This window comes from Cherax quadricarinatus, chromosome 68 (assembly GCF_038502225.1).
Source record: "Cherax quadricarinatus isolate ZL_2023a chromosome 68, ASM3850222v1, whole genome shotgun sequence".
NCBI classification, from domain to species: Eukaryota; Metazoa; Arthropoda; class Malacostraca; order Decapoda; family Parastacidae; genus Cherax; species Cherax quadricarinatus.
The window spans coordinates 2,503,172-2,527,136 of NC_091359.1; the positions used below are offsets into that span (position 1 = coordinate 2,503,172).

Consider the following 23,965-nt stretch of genomic DNA (forward strand, 5'->3'; position numbering starts at 1 on the left):
GTACAACACTGGTACACAGCACTGAGGTACAACACTGGTACACAACACTGAGGTACAACACTGGTACACAGCACTCAGGTACAACACTGGTACACAACACTGAGGTACAACACTGGTACACAACACTGAGGTACAACACTGTTACACAACACTGAGGTACAACACTGGTACACAACACTGAGGTACAACACTGGTACACAACACTGAGGTACAACACTGGTACACAACACTGAGGTACAACACTGGTACACAGCACTGAGGTACAACACTGGTACACAACACTGAGGTACAACACTGGTACACAACACTGAGGTACAACACTGGTACACAACACTGAGGTACAACACTGGTACACAACACTGAGGTACAACACTGGTACACAACACTGAGGTACAACACTGGTACACAACACTGAGGTACAACACTGGTACACAACACTGAGGTACAACACTGGTACACAACACTGAGGTACAACACTGGTACACAACACTGAGGTACAACACTGGTACACAACACTGAGGTACAACACTGGTGCACAACACTGAGGTACAACACTGGTACACAACACTGAGGTACAACACTGGTACACAACACTGAGGTACAACACTGGTACACAACACTGAGGTACAACACTGGTACACAACACTGAGGTACAACACTGGTACACAACACTGAGGTACAACACTGGTACACAACACTGAGGTACAATGTCAGTTACTCCCAGCAGAGAGCCAACGGTACATCTTCCCAGCCTGGAGGAGCGTCAGTCTACTGCCAGACACTGTACGTGATGGACGTATCCAGAGTCTCCGGCTACACCTGCCCTCTACACGTGTCCACTTTACCAGAATTATAATAAACAACGGTGGTGAAACTCTGCCCAAGATTTATAAAGGTGTCCTGGAATACTTTTTTTGTGGTTATTGGTAAAAAAAAAAAGGTCTTGGGAGGAAATGTGAATTTTTTTGAGGTGTGAGACCATGTGCATGCTGAAGGCGTGTTAAAAAGCAGCCATGTTGCTGACACGAGGCTTGATCTTGCTGCTGATGCTACTGACGCTTCTGGCGTCGGAGGCCGACGCCAGGAGAAGGAGGAGACGCTTCAAGCGTCAGCATAGTCACAGGGACACTGACGTAGACGGACGCCGTAGGGAACATCGACGGAGACGTGGCAGGGAGGGCGCTACCACGCTGCCCACGCCTGTCAGGGTGAGTACCCACGACTGTCAAAGAGTGAGTACCCACGCCCATTTCTGTCAAGGTGAGTATCCACGCCCGTGTCAGACTGCCTTTCTACCAACATTACAGTCTCGCCCTGCACACACTTCCCATTTCGTTTTTATGTACCTCCATAGACAGACGTGCCCATTAAGAGGGCAGTGCCCTCTTGAAGAGCGCTACCCTCTAACATCCTAGTGAGACCGCATCCTGATATCCTAGTAACTGCATCCTGATATCCTAGTGACTGCATCCTGATATCCTAGTGACTGCATCCTGGCATCCTAGCGAGACCTAGCTTCTTATATCCTAGTGAGACCGCATGCTGACATCCTAGTGAGACCGCATCCTGACATCCTAGTGAGACCGCATCCTGACATCCTAGTCAGACCGCATCCTGACATCCTTGTGAGACCGCATCCTGACATCCTTGTGAGACCGCATCCTGACATATAAGTCTTAGGACCTGGGTAAAAATTCTTGTTTGCATAACCTTTCAGAATAAGGAATCCTTGAAGCAGTTGATGGTCTACGCGACGTAAGTTATCACGTAGTGTAATGTGCTTGTGAAAGCAAATTGTACTGGACACCGGATACATGTAAGTGGAGCCAAATAGCGTAGTGCTAACAATGGTGGAGAAACATTGTAGAACTTATTGGGACAACGTTTCGCTCTGTGTAGCTTTTATCAATTCATTATTTCCTGGTAAAACTCTTCCCAGACTTATTTTTCATCAGCTCAGAGAAGAGAATGTCACTGACTTTTTTTGGGCTATCTTAGTTTACATTATAAAAATTGTACTTATGTGTACTTGTGTCTAAATAAACTTACTTAAACACAAAGTGTAACACTACCAGCTTGACTGAACAGATCAATTAAATAGGTTATTATTGAGCCAGAGTCGTAATAGGCTCTAGTCTCCTTGTGTTTGTGGGACTCGATGCGTCACTCCAACCTACCAATGTCTCAAGCAGGTAGGTTTTATGGTAGGTGGATAAATATTAAAGGTAATAGAGCACCATAGTCTCCAACCTAGCAGGAACCATGAGTTAGTCAACCTAGCAGGAACAATGAATCAATCAGCCTAGCAGGAACCATGAGTCAGTCAACCTAACAGGAACAATGAGTCAGTCAACCTAGCAGGAACAATGAATCAATCAACCTAGCAGGAACAATGAGTCAGTCAACCTAGCAGGAACAATGAATCAATCAACTTAGCAGGAACAATGAGTCAGTCAGCCTAGCAGAAACAATGAATCAATCAACCTAGCAGGAACAATGAGTCAGTCAACCTAGCAGGAACAATGAGTCGATCAGCCTAGCAGGAACCATGAGTCAATCAACCTAGCAGGAACAATGAGTCAATCAACCTAGCAGGAACAATGAGTCAATCAACCTAGCAGGAACAATGAATCAATCAACCTAGCAGGAACAATGAGTCAGTCAACCTAACAGGAACAATGAGTCAATCAACCTAGCAGGAACCATGAGTCAGTCAACCTAGAACTAAGACAGGACTCTCAGCATTGGGGGTCAAGTTGGAAAAAAATGGATTTAGAAAGGATATGGGAAAGCATTGGTTTGGTAATAGAGTTGTAGATGAGTGGAACAAACTGCCGAGTAGAGACATTGAAGCTAAAACCTTAAGTAGCTTTAAAAATAGGTTAGACAAGCACATGAGTGGGTGTGGGTTGGATTTGATAAATTAGACACATGTGCAACTCTTGGGTATCTTTATTGGGGAAACGTTTCGCCACGCGGTGGCTTCATCAGTCCATACAAAGGAGAATCTTGAAGAACAGGAGGAGAATGAGGTAATCAGTCCCTCAACCTTGAGTCGATGTGGTCAGTCCATCAATCTTGAATAGAATACGGCATACGTGCGGAGAAGGAGCTTATAAACCGTAGACAGGAGAGGTGCAGCAGTCATAGGTGGTGTCACATTTGTTCGATGTGGAAGTAGGTCGTGCCCAAGAAATAGGCAAGTGAAGAATTCCCAAGTATTAAGATCCCAAGAAGTTGCAGTGCCTGACAGGTTTGTAGATGAATGGTTCAGAGAACCGACATGTGGGTTGGATTTACTTACCTTGGGCCAGTAGGCCTTCAGCAGTGCTCCTTCCCTCTTATGTTCTTAATTGTAAAATAATTTATAACTAAGACGTTAATGAAATACTTGTGGGACATAATATTCATATGCCATATGTTTTAAATGTATGTTAATATTAACATCGAGCACCAGATAACTTCGCTACTAATAGAAAACAACAATCCAAAAAGAAAATGGTCCTTTTTACCTCACATATGACATTTTACAATTTATCCATATTGTTCACACAAGGGAAAGATAAGTGTGCACTGCTGGCTTCCTTGTACTTAGTACATCAAGTGAGCATTCCACACCATGTTTTTTTTTTGCAGGCACATTGTTTCGTATCACAGTCCCTCTTGTAATTGCATCTGATTACATTCAGTAGAGCTTCTCGAGGTGGTGGTACATCATCTCCAAGGTCAAGTTCACCATTACAATACATAATCTTATGGTTCTAAGAGCATGCCACTCAGTTTTACAAAACTTATTACTGTAGTTCCTGTTTGATTTGAGTTTTAGCTTCTACAGAATACTTTAACCCAGTGTGATTATTGTTAGAATAAAGAGTTAATGTAGAAGATTTTTACTTGGGGGGGATCGGGAGGGAGATTAATTTTAGCTTTTGTCTGATGGTTATTGCCTGAAGCTTTGCATTACCTGTGGCGAGAATTAATTGCCTAATGCAGCAAAAAATAATTTAATGAGACTGAGAAGTCAGTTTAACCTAACAAAAACTATGGTAACTGGATGCTTTTGCTTTCCCATGAAAAGTACAGATTGACAAATGTCACTGGCCAAGGACAGCCAACTTCACATCCCTCAGGGGATGTCGTCTCACAGCTTTCTAATCTCCCAAGCAAAAAAACATTATTAAGAAATCAAAACTATATATTTGTAAGTAAAATTATTCCTCTGAAGTGAGACTGACAGGTGTAAACTACAGATTTGTACACTTGCCAATCTCACACTTTAAAGAATTGTAAATATATAGTTTTGATTGCTTAATCAGTTTCTTGCCTGGAAGATAAAAAAGTTGTGTGATGATAATGGTGTCTTTCTCTTTCAGTTAAATACAGTAAATTCACATCATGGAGATGTGCAGTCGGGTTGTCCTTGGCTAGTGGCTGACTCATTGTTGCCATCACAGGTGAGGCTCCAGTGTTGCCGCCACAGGTGAGGCTCCACCAGTGTTGCCACCACAGGTGAGGCTCCACCAGTGTTGCCACAGGTGAGGCTCCACCAGTGTTGCCACCACAGGTGAGGCTCCACCAGTGTTGCCACCACAGGTGAGGCTCCACCAGTGTTACCACCACAGGTGAGGCTCCGCCAGTGTTCCCACCACAGGTGAGGCTCCAGTGTTCCCACCACAGGCGAGGCTCCACCAGTGTTGTCAACAAAGACAAGGCTCCACTAGTGCTGTCACCACAAGTGAGGCCTCACTAGTATTCCCACCACAGGTGAGGCTCCACCAGTGTTGTCAAAGGCAAGGCTCGACTAGTGTTGCCATCACAGGTGAGGCTCCACCAGTGTTGTCACCAGAAGCAGGGCTTCACTGGTGTTGCCACCACAGGTGAGGCTCTAGTATTGTTGCCATAACAAGTGAGGCTCCACCACAGTGGTGTCAAAACAAGTGAAGCTCCTTGAAGGGGAAATTGAGCAACCTCTTCCTCCTTAGATTGAAAGCGATGTGAGGCTCCATTACAGTGATACAACAAGTTAGGCTCCATTACAGCGATACAACAAGTTAGGCTCCACCTAAATTCCACTGTGAATCTTGTCCTAGCCAGGATACAAAGGATAACGAATCTTATCCAAGCCAGGACATACAGGATGGTGAATCCTGTCCTAACCAGGACATAGGATAATGAATCCTGTCCTAACCAGGACACATAGGATAGTTAATCCTGTCATAGGGCACACAGGATGGTGAATCCTGTCGTAGCTAAGCTATATAGGATACTGAATCCTTTCCTAGCTAAAGATACATAGGATAACGAATCTTGTCCTAGCCAGGACACACAGGATAGTGATTATTATTATTATCAAAAAGAAGAGCTAAACCACAAGGGCTATACAGCCACAGGATAGTGAATCATGTACTAACCAGGGCACAATAACAGCGAATATTTTACAGCGTTTAAGATAAAAAAAACGATATTCATTCCTCTAATGTGTTTTTCAGTGACGAGCTTAGTGACCCGTTTATGAAACAGTGTTAAGGGGAAGAGGGAGAGTCATAAGTGTCACTTATGGAGGTCACCAGTAAACCAGACCTTCTCGACGTGACCTGTTACACTCACTCTGGCTGACAAAATGGTTTAACCTTTGTTAGGTACGTTACAGTCACATAAACGAACATTTTGTGTTGTAAACTACATTAAACAAGTTAACAGTCCTTGAGGTTGTTACATAGTAGCTATGTCAAGTTATTATTATTATTATTATTAAATATTAGCCGGTATTCTCCCGGCCCGGGCCTTTTCCAAGTGGTGGCCCGGCCTTGGCTCCCTCTTTAGGGAGTGTCTGAGACCTAAGTCTCCCATGGGAGGAGGCACAAGTACCTCCTCATCTTTGGGACCAACTGTCCCCAGGCCTAGCCATAAGCTAGGCCTCTCTGGTCTGCCATCCCCGCCACAAGGGGGCTAATGGGAATGACAGTCTTATGAGCTAAAGGCTCGGACTCAGGCACCTACCCTACCCTAGAAGGGCTGGGCATGGTGTCGATCTATATGTCAAGTTATTTTTTTATTAACTACAAGGAAAAGAATTTACGTAAATTAGCAGTTTTAGATATGATTATATTATTATTATTATTATTATTATTATTATTATTATTATTATTATTATTATTATTATTATTATTAAAAAGTTCTGTTTAGCAAAGTTACATTAAGCTGTCAGGTTAGCTTTAATGCAAAATAGAAAATTTTGCTTAATTTTATTAGTTACATTTTTCAGAGGAAGTGACAAATTTCCTGGTATTCATTGTCAATTAGTGAGCAAGGCAGTTGTGAAAGACAGCGTCACATAAAGGGGACATCATTACACCTTGTTGGACTACTGTGGTAGGGAACACAGTGCACAATATCCGCCTGTGGCCAGCAGTTTGTTTAAACGTGCTCGCTATGCCCGGAGGTTGCCAAAAACGAAATGTGCAGGAGTTAAGGAAGATGAGGTAGGGGTTCCCGTCTTGTGGTTTATTAAGATGGGTGATGAGGCGCAGACAGCCACTGTTTTGGTGCGCCTCAATAAGCTGTGTCCGGCGCGCACTTTTAATGTATGATTTGTTGCATAATGTAACCCTTGGTCATGTCTGTGTGTAACTTGACGTGTTGCCGCATTCAGCTTGTGTAAGTAGAGCAAGAGAGAGAGAGAGAGAGAGTGAAGGAGGGTGTCTCATGTGGGAACCAGGACGACCGGATGATATTTTATTATTTTGTTTGGAAATAAATAATAACAAAAAATGCAGTGATGTGTTGTATCACGGGGATAACGTGGCACCTGTGAGCTTTGGCCTAGAGAGAGAGAGAGAGACAGAGAGACTGTTTTTAGATAATCCTCTACGAATTTCTTCCGTCAGTACCCCATTTTACGGCTTTAAATATAGCTTGCGTGAATATTTGTAAATCGTTAGTCCAGGTTTATCAATGACAGCTGTGTAAAAAGATTAGCCAACAAATTTAAACATTTTATCCAGTTCAGAAATCTATTTGATTATTTTAAACTAACTCTGATGCATTGATCAAGACTCGTAAGTTTATGTTACTCAACAGTTATAGGTATTATATAATGCTTACATATTAAATGTGGTGCTTGCAATGACAAAAATATTTTATAACAAATTCATAAAATAAAACATAAAACAATTCCAGTCATATAAACATTTACACAGTTTTCAGGCTTTTTTTTTTTTACTTGAGAATGGTTCTCCGGCAGCAGTGTCCGGCAGTAGTTGACCATCATACTGATCCTCAGGTGTCCGTGATATCTCCTCTCTGTGATGGCTGTCTGGGTGAGATCTTTCACCGTGGCGTTGTATATCACGGAAGCAACATTTGGAACAAAACTAGGTTCAGATTTGAATACAGTGTTCCGAAGTTGATGAGAAATACATCTTATTTCACGTAAACTGAAGCCATTGTTTACCAGTATAATCAGTGTGGTATTATAAGTTTTATCAGGAGTATATCTCATAATAAACAGCTCAGTTGTTTATTTTCTTTGTAATAAATTCTAAGTTTTAAGTTAAAACTTATATTCTAAGTTACTCGTAATTTGCGCCTCGAAAAAAAATCTGGAAGTGCGAAATCTGCACATGGGAATTACTCCCTGGGCTAGAGGGTTCAAAATACATCTAGTGAAAAAACAAAGGGGCGGTGACCCCCGGAATGGTCTTTAAGTAACCTTGATACACGAGTCAGTAAAGGTGCAAGCCACCTAAAGTTTTATCCAATATCAGATATGTTTAATTAACTCTCTCATTCCCACTACAAGTGATGGCAAGGGGGGGGGAGGTTGTATGTAGGACAGGGAAGACGCAGCAGTGAACATCACAAAGGAATGACAAGAACAGCTGCAGTCTACTGACCACCACAGACTTGGAAGCATCGTGCCTCAGCCTGCACTCTTACATTCTATGTTTTTTCAGCGATCTACCCAGTGTTTAAGTGTGAAACCTATCGACTGTACGTGGGTCAGCAAGGCAGCATTTTATCTGTACACCAAGAATAAAATTTACCTTAACTCTTAGGGGGTAATATATTGGCTGAAGTAAATCACTGTATATACACAGAGAAACACTCCTTGGGTATGTATACTGCGGATGATGTTTATTTGTTAGGTTTAAAGCCTGCCGACTGCACGGTCTTTAAGGCCACATAAATGTTTGGTTAGAGCTAATGTTCTGATATTTATTTTTTTTCCATTTTTTTATTCCTTAGGCTTATTAAAAATTTTGCCCCAGGGGGAAATTCTTAAAATAAATAAAAATATTTATGCCCTTGCTCGGATCTTTTGGCCTTGTTCTTGTGTATGTAGTTCCTCTTCCTGTAAACATTTTTTATAGTGTCTGTTGATGAAGGTCACAGGTTGAGCTGGTCAGAGCAGATGGCTGACTAAGTTTTAAACCTATCGACTATATAAAGGTCAATATGACTGCATTTCATTAAAACTTTTAATTCCTGAAATAGGGAGTGAAGTAACCTCGCAATGTGTATATCTCTCGGAGTTCATAACACCTTAGTGTATATAACGCAATTTTTTGTATATATTAGTCTTCATCACGGTGTATATACATCTCTCTGTGTATATCCTCTTTGATAGATGGCCAAGGCAGGCGGCCAGTTTTAGGGCGGGGCTTAGCAACAATAGGCGGGACTTATTGCTTTATATTTTGACATTATTGCTTTATTATAAATAATGTTTGTATGATTATACATAATAATAATGTTGTTCTTAAGTGTTGTGTCAGTCTTGTTCCTGGTGCGGGAATTTAATAATTACATTAATTCTGGGTACAATGCGTCACGGGCAAGAAGTCCTTAATTGGTTTGTCGAGGTTACCCCTACCCAAGGGCGCGGCTGTCTACACTAGTTACCCTTCCAGTTACTCTACACTAGTTATCCATCCGGTTACTCTACACAAGTTACTCATCCAGTTACTCTCCAAGCCCAGCGGTACTTAACCTCACTGACCTGGCCACACGTTCTTACCCACAGCACCATAATGGCATTATCAGTGTAATTTGTAATTGTATCTTAATATTACTGCTTCCATCATTACATAGCAGCTCTGAGGCTGCCTTGTTGGTAATTCAGAACCTTGGGGATCATTATTTTGTGGCCCGGTCTCAGACCAGGCCTCCCTTGACGGGTCTGTGAACACTGAGTGACCTATGCGGTTACAGTTCTCTGTAATATCACAACTACTACTACTCCTCTCTGTATACGGTCTGGTCTGTCAGGCTATCCATCACGCAGTCCATCGTAGGTACTGTCGGTTGTCAGTACAGTATGTGTAGTGTATGAGTGATTGTATTAGTGTGTGTATAGTATGTAACCGTCCCGAGTGTACTCAGTAATCGCAATAAAGACCTACACAGCGATATGTTGTCTCAGTTAATTGGGCTTGGTCTATAACCTGTGTCCTTCCTGGAAATGACTAGCAAACTGGTGATAAATAGGGTTAAACAAACACTTAGCAAGGCTAACGTGTATTGGACAAACTTTCCCTCAGTTGTGAGATTTATCAAGTACACACGGTGTTGTTGCTCTGGTCGTCGGGAGTAACTCTCCAAATACGTACTTGTCTTTTTCATGACCCTTCAGTTGTGCCGGTAGTGCGCCTATTATAACATTAAACGACCTCAGACCGGGATACGAGGATAGAACCCTCAAAACTGGTCATGAGTACATAAGGCCGAATTGTATGTTCCATTGTAGCTGATAAAGGAAAGTGTGTGAGATTGAAGCTGCTGTTGGAGTGTGAGCACGGCAATCTACGAAGAGATTCAGGACATTTTACAGTTTTGAAGATGGGGAAATAAAATGCCTTCGAAAGTCGGGTGGAGAAATTGCTATTTGATGAGTCACTGAAGAGTTATGTACCTATGGAATGAATGATGGTGAAAGCTTTCATCTTTGTTACCTTGGTGGGAAACTGCCGAGGTTTTAAAAAAAATATGCAATATAAAGAAAATACTGTACTTCGGTATATTAAGTGATGTATTAATTGGAGAGGAATGTTAATAGAGGAAATAGCATAAATTCCTGAAGCCGTCATCTGCCATCTCGTCAGCCTCCTCATATTTAGCTTTTATCATCATTATGTCTGGCGGTGACATCCACACACTTCTCCACTTGTACATCACCGGAGTGTGAGTGTACTACACGACCTGTGCGACACTTGTACATCACCGGAGTGTGAGTGTACTACACGACCTGTGCGACACTTGTACATCACCGGAGTGTGAGTGTACTACACGACCTGTGCGACACTTGTACATCACCGGAGTGTGAGTGTACTACACGACCTGTGCGACACTTGTACATCACCGGAGTGTGAGTGTACTACACGACCTGTGCGACACGAGTATACACGATGTGTATGAGGTGATCTACTATGAAGAATGTCTGGACGCGACTGCTGGTGATCATGGTACACTCACTCTCGGAATTGGCCGCCGGCTAAGCTACCTTTATATATATATATATATATATATATATATATATATATATATATATATATATATATATATATATATATATATATATACAGAAAAAAGTTAACGTACCCGGATATTTAAATACTGCATATTCTTTTTCACCAGCCGATGATGGGTATATAGTTGTATGTCTCCCCGTTTATACACTTGCGAGCTTACTTTATTCTGTATTTTAAGGATAACTAAATTATTTTTTGATGTTAGAGTAGCCGATAGGCCTTTCTCCTGAAACACTTTTCAGCTTTTTTTTTTATCTGGAGAAAGGCTGAATCCTCTGTTGTGAGTGTAAGAGAGAGAATGGAGGAACACATTATTAAGAGAGAGAGAGAGGGGGGGGGTGAGAGGGAGATTTAAGCAGACATGGTTGTCATTTGTAAGTATTTGAGATATAAAGTTCCACCACAGTTGCTTGGTTCAAGTTGCTTCCCAACACACCACCACACGGCTTGTTTACAAACATGAACATAGGTTACTTATAACTTTCCTTTCTTCTCTCTCCCTCCTTGTTCTTCTCCTTCCTTGTTTTTCTTTGTTATTTCTGTTCTTCTCCCACTTTGTTTTACCTTGTTATTCCTCTCTTCTTCCCTCTTCCTCACTTCATGCCTCACTTTCGCCGACTCCGCACTGTGTACGAATCCAGGATATTAGTATATCTTTGACAAGTTCTTCAACATCTTAGTTTTATCCTTGTAGGATCCCTCTGACCTCAGTCCAGTGGGTAAGTCCGAGTATATCTTGGGCCTTGCAAATGCACGAGGTGCATGCAACCTGCAGGAGTCTTAGGAAGAAGTAATTAACAACACAATATCAGTAACTAACATTTTAATAACTTACTAGTCGCTGCATGAACCTTAGAGATTTAGCGCTCTCCCTAAATATAATAATAATAATAATAATAATAATAATAATAATAATAATAATAATAATAATAGTTAGTCATTCCCTTCTTTTCTTTCTACTTGTAGTCTAATATGTTTGGATAGGTCATCGTGACTGATGGTAACTCTCACGGAGGTAACTACTGCTCTGTTCAAATTTTGTTTTAGTTTTTAAGCTGCCGTAGCTGGTGATCCCTTTGTGGGTTGACCATATCCTCTTGAAGTCTCCTAGCTCAGGTTGATGTGTTTTATTGGTTGATGGACTCGCTCTGTGTGGTGGAAGTTGACAGTGACAACCTGTGTGGTGGAAGATGACAGTGATAACCTGTGTGGTGGAAGATGACAGTGACACTCAACCTGTGTGGTGGAAGATGACAGTGACACTCAACCTGTGTGGTGGAATATGACAGTGACAACCTGTGTGGTGGAATATGACAGTGACAACCTGTGTGGTGGAAGATGACAGTGACACTCAACCTGTGTGGTGGAAGATGACAGTGACACTCAACCTGTGTGGTGGAAGATGACAGTGACACTCAGCCTGTGTGGTGGAATATGACAGTGACACTCAGCCTGTGTGGTGGAATATGACAGTGACACAGCCTGTGTGGTGGAATATGACAGTGACACTCATCCTGTGGTGGAATGTGACAGTGACACTCAACCTGTGGTGGAATATGACAGTGACACTCATCCTGTGTGGTGGAATGTGACAGTGACACTCAACCTGTGGTGGAATATGACAGTGACACTCATCCTGTGGTGGAATGTGACAGTGACACTCAACCTGTGGTGGAATATGACAGTGACACTCATCCTGTGTGGTGGAATGTGACAGTGACACTCATCCTGTGGTGGAATATGACAGTGACACTCATCCTGTGTGGTGGAATGTGACAGTGACACTCATCCTGTGGTGGAATATGACAGTGACACTCATCCTGTGTGGTGGAATATGACAGTAACACTCATCCTGTGTGGTGGAATATGACAGTGACACTCATCCTGTGTGGTGGAATATGACAGTGACACTCAACCTGTGTGGTGGAATATAACAGTGACACTCAACCTGTGTGGTGGAATATAACAGTGACACTCAACCTGTGTGGTGGAATATAACAGTGACACTCATCCTGTGTGGTGGAATATGACAGTAACACTCATCCTGTGTGGTGGAATATGACAGTAACACTCAACCTGTGTGGTGGAATATGACAGTGACACTCATCCTGTGTGGTGGAATGTGACAGTGACACTCAACCTGTGGTGGAATATGACAGTGACACTCATCCTGTGTGGTGGAATGTGACAGTGACACTCAACCTGTGGTGGAATATGACAGTGACACTCATCCTGTGGTGGAATGTGACAGTGACACTCAACCTGTGGTGGAATATGACAGTGACACTCATCCTGTGTGGTGGAATGTGACAGTGACACTCATCCTGTGGTGGAATGTGACAGTGACACTCATCCTGTGTGGTGGAATGTGACAGTGACACTCAACCTGTGGTGGAATATGACAGTGACACTCATCCTGTGTGGTGGAATATGACAGTAACACTCATCCTGTGTGGTGGAATATGACAGTGACACTCATCCTGTGTGGTGGAATATGACAGTGACACTCAACCTGTGTGGTGGAATATGACAGTAACACTCAACCTGTGTGGTGGAATATGACAGTGACACTCAACCTGTGTGGTGGAATATGACAGTGACACTCATCCTGTGTGGTGGAATATGACAGTGACACTCATCCTGTGTGGTGGAATATGACAGTAACACTCAACCTGTGTGGTGGAATATGACAGTAACACTCATCCTGTGTGGTGGAATGTGACAGTGACACTCAACCTGTGGTGGAATATGACAGTGACACTCATCCTGTGTGGTGGAATATGACAGTAACACTCAACCTGTGTGGTGGAATATGACAGTGACACTCAACCTGTGTGGTGGAATATGACAGTGACACTCAACCTGTGTGGTGGAATATGACAGTAACACTCAACCTGTGTGGTGGAATATGACAGTAACACTCAACCTGTGTGGTGGAATATGACAGTAACACTCAACCTGTGTGGTGGAATATGACAGTAACACTCAACCTGTGTGGTGGAATATGACAGTGACACTCAACCTGTGTGGTGGAATATGACAGTAACACTCAACCTGTGTGGTGGAATATGACAGTGACACTCATCCTGTGTGGTGGAATATGACAGTGACACTCATCCTGTGTGGTGGAATATGACAGTAACACTCAACCTGTGTGGTGGAATATGACAGTAACACTCATCCTGTGTGGTGGAATATGACAGTGACACTCATCCTGTGTGGTGGAATATGACAGTAACACTCATCCTGTGTGGTGGAATATGACAGTAACACTCAACCTGTGTGGTGGAATATGACAGTAACACTCAACCTGTGTGGTGGAATATGACAGTGACACTCAACCTGTGTGGTGGAATATGACAGTGACACTCATCCTGTGTGGTGGAATATGACAGTAACACTCATCCTGTGTGGTGGAATATAACAGTGACACTCATCCTGTGTGGTGGAATATAACAGTGACACTCAACCTGTGTGGTGGAATATAACAGTGACACTCAACCTGTGTGGTGGAATATAACAGTGACACTCAACCTGTGTGGTGGAATATAACAGTGACACTCAACCTGTGTGGTGGAATATGACAGTGACACTCATCCTGTGTGGTGGAATATGACAGTGACACTCATCCTGTGTGGTGGAATATGACAGTAACACTCAACCTGTGTGGTGGAATATGACAGTGACACTCATCCTGTGTGGTGGAATATGACAGTGACACTCATCCTGTGTGGTGGAATATGACAGTAACACTCATCCTGTGTGGTGGAATATGACAGTAACACTCAACCTGTGTGGTGGAATATGACAGTAACACTCAACCTGTGTGGTGGAATATAACAGTAACACTCAACCTGTGTGGTGGAATATGACAGTAACACTCATCCTGTGTGGTGGAATATGACAGTAACACTCAACCTGTGTGGTGGAATATGACAGTAACACTCAACCTGTGTGGTGGAATATGACAGTGACACTCAACCTGTGTGGTGGAATATGACAGTAACACTCAACCTGTGTGGTGGAATATGACAGTGACACTCAACCTGTGTGGTGGAATATGACAGTAACACTCATCCTGTGTGGTGGAATATGACAGTAACACTCAACCTGTGTGGTGGAATATGACAGTAACACTCAACCTGTGTGGTGGAATATGACAGTGACACTCAACCTGTGTGGTGGAATATGACAGTGACACTCAACCTGTGTGGTGGAATATGACAGTGACACTCAACCTGTGTGGTGGAATATGACAGTAACACTCAACCTGTGTGGTGGAATATGACAGTGACACTCATCCTGTGTGGTGGAATATGACAGTAACACTCAACCTGTGTGGTGGAATATGACAGTGACACTCATCCTGTGTGGTGGAATATGACAGTAACACTCATCCTGTGTGGTGGAATATGACAGTAACACTCAACCTGTGTGGTGGAATATGACAGTGACACTCATCCTGTGTGGTGGAATATGACAGTGACACTCATCCTGTGGTGGAATATGACAGTAACACTCATCCTGTGTGGTGGAATATGACAGTAACACTCATCCTGTGGTGGAATATGACAGTAACACTCATCCTGTGTGGTGGAATATGACAGTGACACTCAACCTGTGTGGTGGAATATGACAGTAACACTCAACCTGTGTGGTGGAATATGACAGTAACACTCAACCTGTGTGGTGGAATATGACAGTAACACTCATCCTGTGTGGTGGAATATGACAGTGACACTCAACCTGTGTGGTGGAATATGACAGTGACATTTTATCCACGACATATGTCAGGTCACCGCTGAGTACGCAGCGCCAGTGTGGAACCTGCAGCTGATGAAGCATGTCAGGAAGCTGCAAGAAATGCAAAGGTTTGCAACGAAACTAGTCCCAGAGGGAAGGAGGAGAGGCTAATAGAGCTAAGCCTGACGACACTAGAAGACAGATGTGACATGATTACGACGTAGAAAATACTGAAAGGAATTGAAGGAGCGAGTCTGTTTATGTATAATATTTTTTTTCAGGTTCGGATATTGATTTTCTAATGATCTTTCGAAGGATTAGCGTGCCATGTGAGGCTCCACGCTGGTGCTACGTGCTCGAGGGCTGATATAGAAAGAGAGAGAGAGAGAGAGAGAGAGAGAGAGAGAAAGAGAGAGAGAGAGAGAGAGAGAGAGAGAGAGAGAGAAAGAGAGAGAGAGAGAGAGAGAGAGAGAGAGAGAGAGAGAGGAGAGAGAGAGAGAGAGAGAGAGAAAGAGAGAGAGAGAGAGAGAGAGAGAGAGATTGATTCTTACAGAGGATATAACCTTCCAGCAGGCAGGTCTTCTAAAACGGCTCTGTCCTGGATGCGACCCACAACACTCGGCTAACGCACAGTTACCTATTTTTATTGCTGGCCGTAGACCTATTCAGAACCCTAGGGACATTACCCCTCACTGTCTACCTACACACTATCAAGAATACCTTAATTCCTAAGACAGATTAAAAAACACACTACTTGGTGTATATGCAGTGAAACACGCACCTTTCAGTGTACATACGTTAATGGAGGGGAAAGTGTATCGTGCATGGTTTGGAGGGTAGGGAAGAGAAGCCAGGGAGAGGAGCTGGGGAGGGGAGCTGTGGAGGGGGTTTAGAAGGGGAGCTGGGGCAGCTAGCTACTCTTGCCATAAACATAATTTGCGCGTGTTCCACTTAGCTTATCATGGGGGGGGGAGGCAGTAGGTAGATGGTGGTAATGTTGGTAAGGTGGTGAAGGTGATAGTGGTGGTAGTATTGGGATGTGGTAGTAGGGTGATGTGGTGGTCGTGGTTATGGTCGTGTTGGTATGATGGTAGTGTGGGTGATGTGGTGGTCGTGGTGATAGTCGTGTTGGTATGATGGTAGTGTGGGTGATGTGGTGGTCGTGGTGATGGTCGTGTTGGTATGATGGTAGTGTGGGTGATGTGGTGGTCGTGGTGATGGTCGTGTTGGTATGATGGTAGTGTGGGTGATGTGGTGGTCGTGGTGATGGTCGTGTTGGTATGATGGTAGTGCGGGTGATGTGGTGGTCGTGTTGGTATGATGGTAGTGTGGGTGATGTGGTGGTCGTGGTGATAGTCGTGTTGGTATGATGGTAGTGTGGGTGATGTGGTGGTCGTGGTGATGGTCGTGTTGGTATGATGGTAGTGTGGGTGATGTGGTGGTCGTGGTGATGGTCGTGTTGGTATGATGGTAGTGCGGGTGATGTGGTGGTCGTGTTGGTATGATGGTAGTGTGGGTGATGTGGTGGTCGTGGTGATGGTAGTGTGGGTGATGTGGAGGTCGTGGTAATGGTCGTGTTGAGATGATGGTAGTGTGGGTGATGTGGTGGTCGTGGCGATGGTCGTGTTGGGATAATGGTAATGTGGGTGATGTGGTGGTCGTGGTGATGGTCGTGTTGGGATGATGGTAGTGTGGGTGATGTGGTGGTCGTGGTGATGGTCGTGTTGGGATGATGGTAGTGTGGGTGATGTGGTGGTCGTGGTTATGGTCGTGTTGGGATGATGGTAGTGTGGGTGATGTGGTGGTCGTGGTGATGGTCGTGTTGGGATGATGGTAGTGTGGGTGATGTGGTGGTCGTGGTGATGGTCGTGTCGGGATGATGTAGTAGTGTGGGTGATGTGGTGGTAGTGGTGATAGTCGTGTTGGGATGATGGTAGTGTGGGTGATGTGGTGGTCGTGGTGATGGTGTCAGCATAGTTGCTGATCCCTGTGTTATACAGCATAGCATATTAGTATCATCCATGTGCTTTAGATAGGAGATCCCTTGTAGGCCTGTGACTTTGTGTGACGTCATGGGATGCGCGTGTGTAGGCTCGTACCTCTGCCTCCCTCTCACTCGGCGGCAGACCATCCAGTCAAGAACACGGCAAGGCTGGGCTCCATTCCTCATCAGCTCAGTCTGACAATATATGTTACCATCCAACAAGTGTGTCTACCTTCAACCCGCGATATCTCCATTTAAGAACCCCTACGATAATGGTCGTGTTAGGATGATGGTAGTGTGGGTGATGTGGTGGTCGCGGTGATGGTCGTGTTGGGATGATGTGGTAGTGTGAGTGATGTGGTGGTCGTGGTGATGGTCGTGTTGGGATGATGTGGTAGTGTGGGTGATGTGGTGGTCGTGGTGATGGTCGTGTTGGGATGATGTGGTAGTGTGAGTGATGTGGTAGTCGTGGTTATGGTCGTGTTGGGATGATGGTAGTGTGAGTGATGTGGTAGTCGTGGTTATGGTCGTGTTGGGATGATGGTAGTGTGAGTGATGTGGTAGTCGTGGTGATGGTCGTGTTGGGATGATGGTAGTGTGAGTGATGTGGTAGTGGTGGTTATGGTCGTGTTGGGATGATGGTAGTGTGAGTGATGGTTTTGTGGTAGTGTGAATGATGGTAGCGGTCGTGTTGTTGAATAAATTTGATCAGCCTGTTTATGACAATCTTGGTGTGACATAACACAGACACACCTACCTAACTTATCTTCCACTTTCTCAACAGCTCTCTCTCTCTCTCTCTCTCTCTCTCTCTCTCTCTCTCTCTCTCTCTCTCTCTCTCTCTCTCTCTCTCTCTCTCTCTCTCTCTCTCTCTCTCTCTCTCTCCAGTGGCAGATGAAAAAAACCATGAGATTGGGCTCCTGATTTTTTTTATGTATTATGCTAATCCTGTCATGTAGTCAGTGAAGACAGAATCAGTAATGATAACTTTTATAAAGTCATGAAGCTCTGCACAGCTTCATGACTTCATAAAAGTTTACACTTCAACCTGTGTTTCCTTCGGTGGGAAGTATACCAACACACCTAATCACACAATAGAGCGGAAAATTAATGTGAAGGACCTGGGAGTGATAATATCTGAGGATATCACCGTAACATGTTTTTGAATGCCGCTCAAAAACAACTAATTCCGATCACAACCTAATCGAAGTCCAGACGTACATGCATAGGGGTCCTGATCAGCAGAATGCATGTACCTGTGAAGGTGTCTTCACAAAATACAACTTCAACAACAAGAACATCAACTGGGACCAGGTAAACCATGTCCTAAACGAAACATGTTGGGAAGATGTCTTAAATGACATGGATCCAAACCAGTGCCTTGAAAGGATCAACTTCCTGGCAGCCGAAGCATGTTCTAGGCATATTCCCCTAAGAAAGAAGAAGAACAGGAGTAAACTGGAGAGAGAAAGATGCTCCCTCTACAGAAGACGACGAAGAGTCACTGAGCTCCTCAGGAGTGCTAGAATATCTGATACATGAAAGGAGGCGCTGACCAGGGAAGTGGAAACTATCAAACTTAAGTTAAATGACTTACAGGAACCAGGAGAGGCAGGAGGAGCTTAAAGCTATTAGTGAAATTGAAAGAAATTCAAAATATTTCTTTTCATATGCCAAAAACAAGGCAAATACCACATCTAGTATCGGGCCCTTACTCAGACAGGATGGGACTTACACAGATGACAACAAGGAAATGAGTGAAATATTGAAATCCCAGTACGACTCTGTGTTTAGTGAACCACTAATCGGTCTGAGGATCGACGACCCAAATCATTTCTTCATGAATGAGCCTCAAAACTCCATAAATGTATGCCAGATTTCCGACATTACCCTAACTTCGATAGATTTCGAAAAAGCCATTGACAACATGCCTATGCACTCAGCCCCGGGCCCAGACTAATGGAACTCTGTTTTCATTAAGAACTGCAAGAAACCCCTCTCGCATGCCCTAAGTACACTATGGAGGAGGAGCTTGGACATGGGCGAAATTCCACAGTCACTTAAAACAACGGATATAGCAACACTCCGTGAAGGTGGCAGCAAAGCATTAGCTAAGAACTATAGACCAATAGCTCTGACGTCCCACATCATAAAAATCTTTGAGTGTTAAGAAGCAGGATTGCAAATCACCTGGATTCCCAAAATCTGCACAATCCAGGGCAACATGGGTTCAGGGCAGGTCGCTCCTGCCTCTCACAACTACTGGATCACTATGACATGGCCTTGGATGCACTGGAAGAAAATCAGAATGCAGATGTAATATACACAGACTTTGCAAAAGCATTTGACAAATGCGATCATGGCGTAATAGCCCATAAAATACGTGCTAAAGGAATAACTGGGAAAGTGGGGAGATGGATCTTCAACTTCCTAACAAATCGAACACAAAGAGTAGTGGTCAACAGTTAAATCGGAGGCTGCCATAGTTTACCTGGAGTTTACCTGGAGAGAGTTCCGGGGGTCAACGCCCCCGCGGCCCGGTCTGTGACCAGGCCTCCTGGTGGATCAGAGCCTGATCAACCAGGCTGTTGCTGCTGGCTGCACGCAAACCAACGTACGAGCCACAGCCCGGCTGGTCAGGAACCGACTTTAGGTGCTTGTCCAGTGCCAGCTTGAAGACTGCCAGGTGTCTGTTGGTAATCCCCCTTATGTATGCTGGTATGGTAAACACGAGGAAATTAAATCTTCATCAGAGTATAAAACAAATTCTGGCCACAAAATAGAGCGAAACACCAACGTCAAAGACCTGGGAGTGATCATGTCGGAGGATCTCACCTTCAAGGACCATAACTTTGTATCAATCGCATCTGCTAGAAAAATGACAGGATGGATAATGAGAACCTTCAAAACTAGGGAGGCCAAGCCCATGATGACACTCTTCAGGTCACTTGTTCTATCTAGGCTGGAATATTGCTGCACACTAACAGCACCTTTCAAGGCAGGTGAAATTGCTGACCTAGAAAATGTACAGAGAACCTTCACGGCGCGCATAACGGAGATAAAACGCCTCAATTACTGGGAGCGCTTGAGGTTCCTAAAACTGTATTCCCTGGAACGCAGGCGGGAGAGATACATGATTATATACACCTGGAAAATCCTAGAGGGACTAGTACCGAACTTGCACACGAAAATCACTCACTACGAAAGCAAAAGACTTGGCAGACGATGCAACATCCCCCCAATGAAAAGCAGGGGTGTCACTAGCACGTTAAGAGACCATACAATAAGTGTCAGGGGCCCGAGACTGTTCAACTGCCTCCCACCAGCCGTAAGGGGAATTGACAATAGACCCCTAGTTGTCTGGACAGATACCTAAAGTCAATACCGGATCAGCCGGGCTGTGGTTCGTACGTTGGACTACGTGCGGCCAGCAGTAACAGCGTCGTTGATCAGGCCCTGATCCACCGGGAGGCCTGTTCATGGACTGGGCCGAGGGGGCGTTGATCCCCGGAATACTCTCTAGGTAGACTCCAGGTAAACCTACCTAGGAAGACCTTGTGACTGGTATGGTGAACTAAGACGGTTGATACGCGGGGAGGTTAACCTCACACTCCACTGACATAAGTTACAGTGACACATGACAAACTAACCCAAACTAAACACTAACCTCTTACCAAAGAACGGAGACATGGATAACACTGCACCAGCCGGCGTCGTAAGAGAGAGGAAATGTGTGGTGCTATAGATCGTGTTTGACGAACATGCGTATTGACGTACGTTAGAATGGCAACGAACGATTTAATGTGTGTGTGTACTCACCTAGTTGAGGTTGCAGGGGTCGAGTCCTAGCTCCTGACCCCACCTCTTCACTGGTCGCTACTAGGTCACTCCCTGAACCTTGAGCTTTATCATACCTCTGCTTAAAGCTATGTATGGATCCTGCCTCCACTACATCGCTTCCCAAACTATTCCACTTCCTGACTACTCTGTGACTGAAGAAATACTTCCTAACATCCCTGTGATTCATCTGTATCTTCAACTTCCAACTGTGTCCCCTTGTTGCTGTGTCCCATCTCTGGAACATCCTGTCTTTGTCCACCTTGTCAATTCCTCTCAGTATTTTGTATGTCGTTATCATGTCCCCCTATCTCTCCTGTCCTCCAGTGCCGTCAGGACATACCTCTTAGCTCTGGGACTAGTCTTGTTGCAAACCTTTGCACTTTCTCTAGTTTCTTGACGTGCTTGGCTAGGTGTGGGTTCCAAACTGGTGCCGCATACTCCAATATGGGCCTAACGTACACGGTGTACAGGGTCCTGAACGATTCCTTATTGAGATATCGGAATGCTGTTCTGAGGTTTGCCAGGCGCCCATATGCTGCAGCAGTTATTTGGTTGATGTGCGTTTCAGATGTGCCTGGTGTTATACTCACCCCAAGACCTTTTTTCTTGAGTGAGGTTTGTAGTAGTAGTAGTAGTGTGTTAGTTACCATTTTGTCCTAGGCACATGTCGATTAGACACTAGGCCTGTTATATTTGCGAGTGTGTGTGTGTGTGTGTGTGTGTGTGTGTGTGTGTGTGTGTGTGTGTGTGTGTGTGTGTGTGTGTGTGTGTGTACTCACCTATATGTGGTTGCCCAACACACACAGCTCCTGGCGCCTGTGTTTTGTGTGTTAGGCTGTTTGGGGAAAGGTTATATGGTTGAGGGGAGAGGGGAATAACTTCGGGTGTCGGTGGAGGTGGTAGGTGTCAGTGGGGATGGTGATTGTCAGTGGGGATGGTGGGTGTCAGTGGGGATGGTGGGTGTCAGTGGGGATGGTGGGTGTCAGTGGGGATGGTGGGTGTCAGTGGGGATGGTGGGTGTCAGTGGGGATGGTGATTGTCAGTGGGGATGGTTGGTGTCAGTGGGGATGGTGGGTGTCAGTGGGGATGGTGGGTGTCAGTGGGGATGGTGGGTGTCAGTGGGGATGGTGGGTGTCAGTGGGGATGGTGGGTGTCAGTGGGGATGGTGAGTGGGGATGGTGGGTGTCAGTGGGGATGGTGATTGTCAGTGGGGATGGTGGGTGTCAGTGGGGATGGTGGGTGTCAGTGGGGATGGTGGGTGTCAGTGGGGATGGTGGGTGTCAGTGGGGATGGTGGGTGTCAGTGGGGATGGTGGGTGTCAGTGGGGATGGTGGGTGTCAGTGGGGATGGTGGGTGTCAGTGGGGATGGTGGGTGTCAGTGGGGATGGTGGGTGTAATTTAGAAGGTTTATTTACATTGATGTCTAGCTCACTCAAGTGTGTGATTAAAGAGTACTGACACCTCCACACCGCTGCTGCTGTTGTACTGCTGTTGCTCTGGTACTGCTGTTACTGCACTTGTTGTTGTCGGTGCTGTTACTACTGTTGTTGCTGCTGTTGTACTACTGCTACTGTTACTGCTGTTGCTGTTACTACTGCTTCTGCTGTTACTGTTGTTACTACTGCTGTTGCTCTTGTACTGTTGTTGCTGTTACTGCTGTTGCTGTTACTGCTGTTGCTGTTACTGTTGTTGCTGTTACTGCTGTTGCTGTTACTGCTGTTGCTGTTACTGTTGTTGCTGTTACTGCTGTTGCTGTTACTGCTGTTGCTGTTACTGCTGTTGCTGTTACTGCTGCTACGTCTGTTACTGTTCCTGAAGCTAGTAACGGACTCGTGATACAAGGAACTGATGCTCTATGATCAAGCCTAATTCCTACACCACAGGTGCTGCATGACGGCTTCCCCCGCGGGTTTAGTGCTCCTTCCATCATTGTACAGTAACTGACCAGTGAATAAAAGCGTAGTGGTGTGCCTTACTTTCACTGCCATGAAGGAAGTTTCACTGCCATGAAGGAAGTTTCACTGCCATGAAGGAACTTTCACTGCCATGAAGGAACTTTCACTGCCATGAAGGAAGTTTCACTGTCATGAAGGAACTTTCACTGCCATGAAGGAACTTTCACTGCCATGAAGGAACTTTCACTGCCATGAAGGAACTTTCACTGCCATGAAGGAAGTTTCACTGCCATGAAGGAAGTTTCACTGCCATGAAGGAAGTTTCACTGCCATGAAGGAACTTTCACTGCCATGAAGGAAGTTTCACTGCCATGAAGGAACTTTCACTGCCATGAAGGAACTTTCACTGCCATGAAGGAAGTTTCACTGCCATGAAGGAAGTTTCACTGCCATGAAGGAACTTTCACTGCCATGAAGGAACTTTCACTGCCATGAAGGAACTTTCACTGCCATGAAGGAACTTTCACTGCCATGAAGGAACTTTCACTGCCATGAAGGAACTTTCACTGCCATGGAGGAAGTTTCACTGTCATGAAGGAACTTTCACTGCCATGAAGGAACTTTCACTGCCATGAAGGAACTTTCACTGCCATAAAGGAACTTTTACTTAAGATGTTCATAGAAAACTTAAGAATGTTGATCCTTCTTTTGCCTTTTCTTCCATCACTCATGCCTTCTATTTATGCCTCTTTCTTCTATTACTATTTATTAAAGATCCAATTTCCCAAAACTCTGCAGGAGGCCTACTGGCCTGTGCTAGGCAGGTCCAAATCACAATCACACATCCACTCGTGTAGTTGTCCAGCCTATTTTTCAAGGCACACAAGGTTCTTGCCTTAGTGACGCTACTCGGCAGTTTGTTCCACTCATCCACAACTCTACTGCCTAAGCAGTTCTTTCCTATATCCATTTTA

The 23,965-nt window shown here is 44.6% G+C and overlaps 1 protein-coding gene across 1 annotated transcript in view; it reads left to right on the forward strand.

Annotated features, from left to right (window-relative positions):
* Positions 1–750: 750 nt before the first annotated feature.
* Positions 751–23,965, forward strand: part of LOC128697842 (uncharacterized) — a 30,822-nt gene continuing 7,607 nt past the window's right edge. The window contains exon 1 of the mRNA XM_053789785.2: positions 751–1,208. Within this exon, the coding sequence (XP_053645760.1) occupies positions 1,014–1,208 (195 nt within the window). The 5' untranslated portion in view covers positions 751–1,013. The remainder of the gene's footprint in view (positions 1,209–23,965) is intronic.